Source organism: Arachis duranensis, chromosome 10 (genome assembly GCF_000817695.3).
Source record: "Arachis duranensis cultivar V14167 chromosome 10, aradu.V14167.gnm2.J7QH, whole genome shotgun sequence".
Classification (NCBI taxonomy): domain Eukaryota; kingdom Viridiplantae; phylum Streptophyta; class Magnoliopsida; order Fabales; family Fabaceae; genus Arachis; species Arachis duranensis.
In genome coordinates, this window is record NC_029781.3 from 85,157,928 (window position 1) to 85,162,458 (window position 4,531).

General features: G+C 36.8%; 1 protein-coding gene across 1 annotated transcript; it reads right to left on the reverse strand.

The window, feature by feature from the left end:
• Positions 1 to 3,148: 3,148 nt before the first annotated feature.
• On the reverse strand, positions 3,149 to 4,212 carry LOC107470537 (metal transporter Nramp5-like). The gene is made up of 4 exons (XM_016089935.3): positions 4,091 to 4,212; positions 3,820 to 3,951; positions 3,644 to 3,739; positions 3,149 to 3,499 (listed from the first exon to the last, which is right to left on the reverse strand). The coding sequence occupies exons 1-4, from the start codon at positions 4,094 to 4,096 to the stop codon at positions 3,164 to 3,166; spliced, it is 570 nt and encodes a 189-aa protein (XP_015945421.2). The 5' UTR covers positions 4,097 to 4,212; the 3' UTR covers positions 3,149 to 3,163.
• Between the last annotated feature and the right edge of the window lie 319 nt (positions 4,213 to 4,531).

Genomic DNA, 4,531 nt, shown 5'->3' on the forward strand with positions numbered 1-4,531 from the left:
AACCGTGTCGCTGTTTTAATTGAAAAATCGAAAAAATACTTTTACAATAAAACAAACAAGCATATACATAAACTAAACTCCTTACCCAAGTAACTTATATTATTATATACATATAAATCATACAACTCCTATCCCTCTTACATAATTATAATATTAATGACGAGGGAAGAATAAATAATAACGGAACTAATACATCCATATCGCAGAAGCTAAACTTAAAAAAAAATTCTTTATGAGCTTTTTCGTCCGTTCCCTGAAAGGAGAAGTCTGTAGGAGATGAGTACATCACCCTCGAAAGGGTTCTCAGCAGAGGATTTTGAGAAATGTCGTAAGAAGATATTATAAATGAAAACTATTTTCAAAACATAGTGATTTATCAATTTGTTATTCAAATCTAAAATTCGTATTTCTCTTACAAAAATTTCATGTAAAATAACATTTTAACCAGAACTTATCTCTAATCCAGTCAAGCATGGCCTCCGGCCCAAATCAAACCAAACCACCATCACCGTTATCACCAATCCACCATCAAATCCTCAAAATAGAAAATCAACCACAAGCACAAGCAGATACAAAGCAAACACATTTAAAGAACAAGTACAACAAGTATCATAGTTACTAGTTGAACATAATTTATCAGATAAGCAAACCAAAACAAACAAGCACACACAACCAAATGCAAATGTGTAAACAAGTATGATGCATGTCTAGTCCTATACAGACCATGAGCTCATGTATCGGTTTGTTGCCCGATTCTCGACACTGGTCCTGAGATAAGCGTTTCGTACAGCCGTCCTTATCTCAGCCAACGTCCCCTCCATGAGTGTTACGTATCGCCGTCCTCATGGGGAAACCTTCCTTCCAGTCTCTAGTGAGCGTTACGCATCGCCATCCTTCCTGAGCCGTAACATCCCTTTCGGTCTCCAGTGAGCATTACACATCGCCGTCCTCACGGAGCCGTCCTTATAGTGTCAAGTGAGTGTTACGCATCGCCGTCCTAACTAGACACTTGACACTAAGGCCGAAACAGCATTCAAATCTATTTTAATCTTTGCCCTCTGCTCTACTGTGGCAAAGATCCCTCTAGTTAATACATTCTTTCAATCTTTGTTCTCTGCTCTCCTGTGGCAGAGATTCCTTTTCTTAATAAATCGAACTCAAATCATTTTTATTTAAAACCAACACCAACTTCAAAACCATTTCAGATTTAAACCTCTTTCAAAAGACTAAAAAGAATCATTTATTAAGTAAATCTCACGGCAGAGTCTCTAGACTTTAGGGAGGATGACAATCAAACTTGTTCTTTAAAATTAATAAACTCCTTGAATAATAATTCCTTAAAATGTAGTTCTTTAATCAAACTCAAAATATAAAGTCTTCTTTAATGAGTAAAAACTCAATACATAATATTTTCTTAATAAATCACATTCAAAACATAAAGTTTTTCCTTAATAAATCAAACCCAAACATAAATCTTTTCTTAATAAATAAAAAACCAAATAATACGATTTCTCAAGTCCAACCTTTCCCTAAATAAACAGTCTTAAGTTTCATAATAAAATTTCGACAACATCTCCCATAAAAGTCGAACTTTGCCACCCTTTTCGGGTCCCAACCAAACCATTCTCAACCTCTTTTCAACCATTTCCAATAACTCAGACTAATTCCAATATCAGAAATCATTTTCGATAAATCAATAAAACTCATTCCCAATATCTCATATCGTTTCAAATGTGGATTCATTTTCAATATCAAATTAACCTTAAACTAAGAAAATCACTTTACATAGTATTTAATCAAACCAACTTTCCAACTCAATAATCCGAAACAGTCACAATTCAATCATCATCATAATAACCTTAAATCAAGTACAAAAGTCAACTAAACATCTCCAATCAATCAATAAACCATTCAAACTAGCATTTATATTCATTCCAGACAACTCAATTCAATTCATAAAACTTGCAAATCATAAAAATATATTTTCCCTATTAATATCGACTTAAAATAATTCTTAGTAGTGAATTAAGTTTAAGAAATTGCCCCTACTTCGTTCGCGACTTAACTACATGAGAAATTCCGTTTCCTCTCGGCCTATACCCTCAGCAGTCACAACCACAGCCCATTCTACCCTCGCAGCAACAGCGGCAACCCCAAATGCGACATGCAACAACCATGAATCAATCCTACATTACCAACACCTCAGAATTTTCACCAAAAACATAACATAACACATATACACTAGCTGTGAGGGTTTTGGAACAGAAAGGCTTACTATAACAAAGGGAAAACGTAGAAACAGAGCGGTAGTGGATCTCGGCCCGCTAAACCCGCCAAAAATGCGGGTCGGACTAGGATTTGGAGCCCGCCAAATTAAAAAAATCCGTCAAACCCGCACCGCCAAATTGGCGGGTTTTGGCGGGGCGGGGCGGGCCGGTCCGCCGGGTCGAAGATTTTTATTTTTCTTTTTTTTTATTAAATAAAAAAGTTATTACTATTATAAAATTAATAATTATAAAATTTTCAAACATTTTTTTTGTTTTTATTTTTATTCTTCTTTTAGTTATTAACTTTATTTATTTTATTTTACAATTTCGTATATTTGCTCAAATTATGTGACTTATTTTTTAAAATAAAGATGATTCTATTGACAAATATTATTTTGAACAATTTTATTGAAGTTAGGCCGGCCCGCTTTGCCACCCCTAGGCGCAGCTGGTTCCCCCTCCCGCAGCGGGTGTAACGAAATCAAGTTCTTCTCCCCCTTCGAAGCCTCCCAACGGCAATGCGATGGATCTGACGGTGACGGGATTCTCGGCGGCGGTAGGAGCTTTTGATGGCGATGGCATCTGGTTCACAAACGGCAGCGATGACGGAGCACGAACGGCGACGGCGACGGCGACGACTGCTTCCTCCCGCTCGCGCTCCTCCTCTCCGCCTCGGACTCGATGATGGCGACACGCGGAAGGCAGCTCCCTTTCTCGCACGGGCTCAACGGCGTCTCCTTCTCTCCTCTACGTCAGTGGGAGCGGCGGCGGCTTCACAGTCCACAGCAGCATCAACGGCGGTGGCAAGACCCACGGTACCGGTGCTGTCAGTGGTGAAGTTCTTATTGGTTGTGAATTGTGTTGCACTTGACTCATACATACATAGCTCAAGTCCCTTATTCCGGTAGTGGGATATCAGCTAAATCTTCTCTGAGAGGGCCATGGTTCAACTCTAACTCACCATTAGAATTCATGAACCCCTTTTCCACATGGGTTTGCATTGCTGTGTTATCCTTGGTCTCAATATATGTCTCAACAGTGTCTTTTCTGAATGTTAGGTATATAACTGAGCCGACACAGATTGCCATCAGAGGAAACACTATGATCCCAATGAACACATTTCCCACCTTTGGCAAACTATTATGAATTAGCCAACCCACGAAGGCAGTGATAAGGTAGTACACATTGATGCCTATGATTCCCAATCCTAGGATCCATGAGATGACAATTATCTGCACTAAAATTTTGTTACAAGATTTTCTTTGAAATGTTCATTAGAAATGTATTATTTTTAATTATTTCTGTCCTGTATATTTAGTTGACACATTTTCTACTATTGAAGTGATTATATTTATTAAGGGAAGAGTAAAACTCACTATCATAGAGTTCTTGTGAGGTCCCATCTTGGTACTGCTGCTACTAAACTTAAGGAGTGGAATTAAAGCAAACGGAAGCTCAAAAGAAAGTATCATCTGCAAATTTTTATGGGGGTGATGAGTGTACTGTACAATTTAAAAATTCAAAAAAAATAATAAGAACGGAATATACAAACCGATGCGATGACGATTAGTCGACCGGCGCCGGAGGAGCCACCAATAATGGAGACAACAAGGCTTGGTGCTATGGCAATGGTCCTAGTCATCAAGTTCCTAATCCATCTTTTCATCTTCAAGTCTAAGAAACCCTGTTGTACCACCAACCAACCAACAAAACAGAATTCAGTATTATTATTCTTCTTAAAAAATTTAAATTTATAAATAAGAAAAACAAAAATGAAAGTAATGATTGTTGGTATTTATTCACAAATGATTAAATTGACCCACCTGCATAATGTACTGTCCTGCATAGGTTCCAGTAATAGCGGAACTTTGTCCTGAGGCTAATAGTGCTATTGCATAAATCGTTGAGCTAGACCTTCCCAACACATTCTACATCAAATGTTCATCACACATTAATAATACTTACTCTACTTGCAGATTTTGAATTAAGGTTTTGAAAATTGAAATGATAATTAAATCAATAAATTTAAAAGTTTAAAGATTAAAAAATTCAATCCAGTTTTAATTTTGTTGAATTAATATATATTTATATTTTAAATTAGTTAATCACTAAAAAATAAAATTGCTTCAACTAATTTATTAGGTTGCGCTTGTTTACGGTCACGGGACACTGAGATAGAGATACAGAGACACAAAATTGTGTTTGGTAGATGAGATATTGACAGAAACATTGTATCCAAGACACTGAAATAATGTATTATGTAT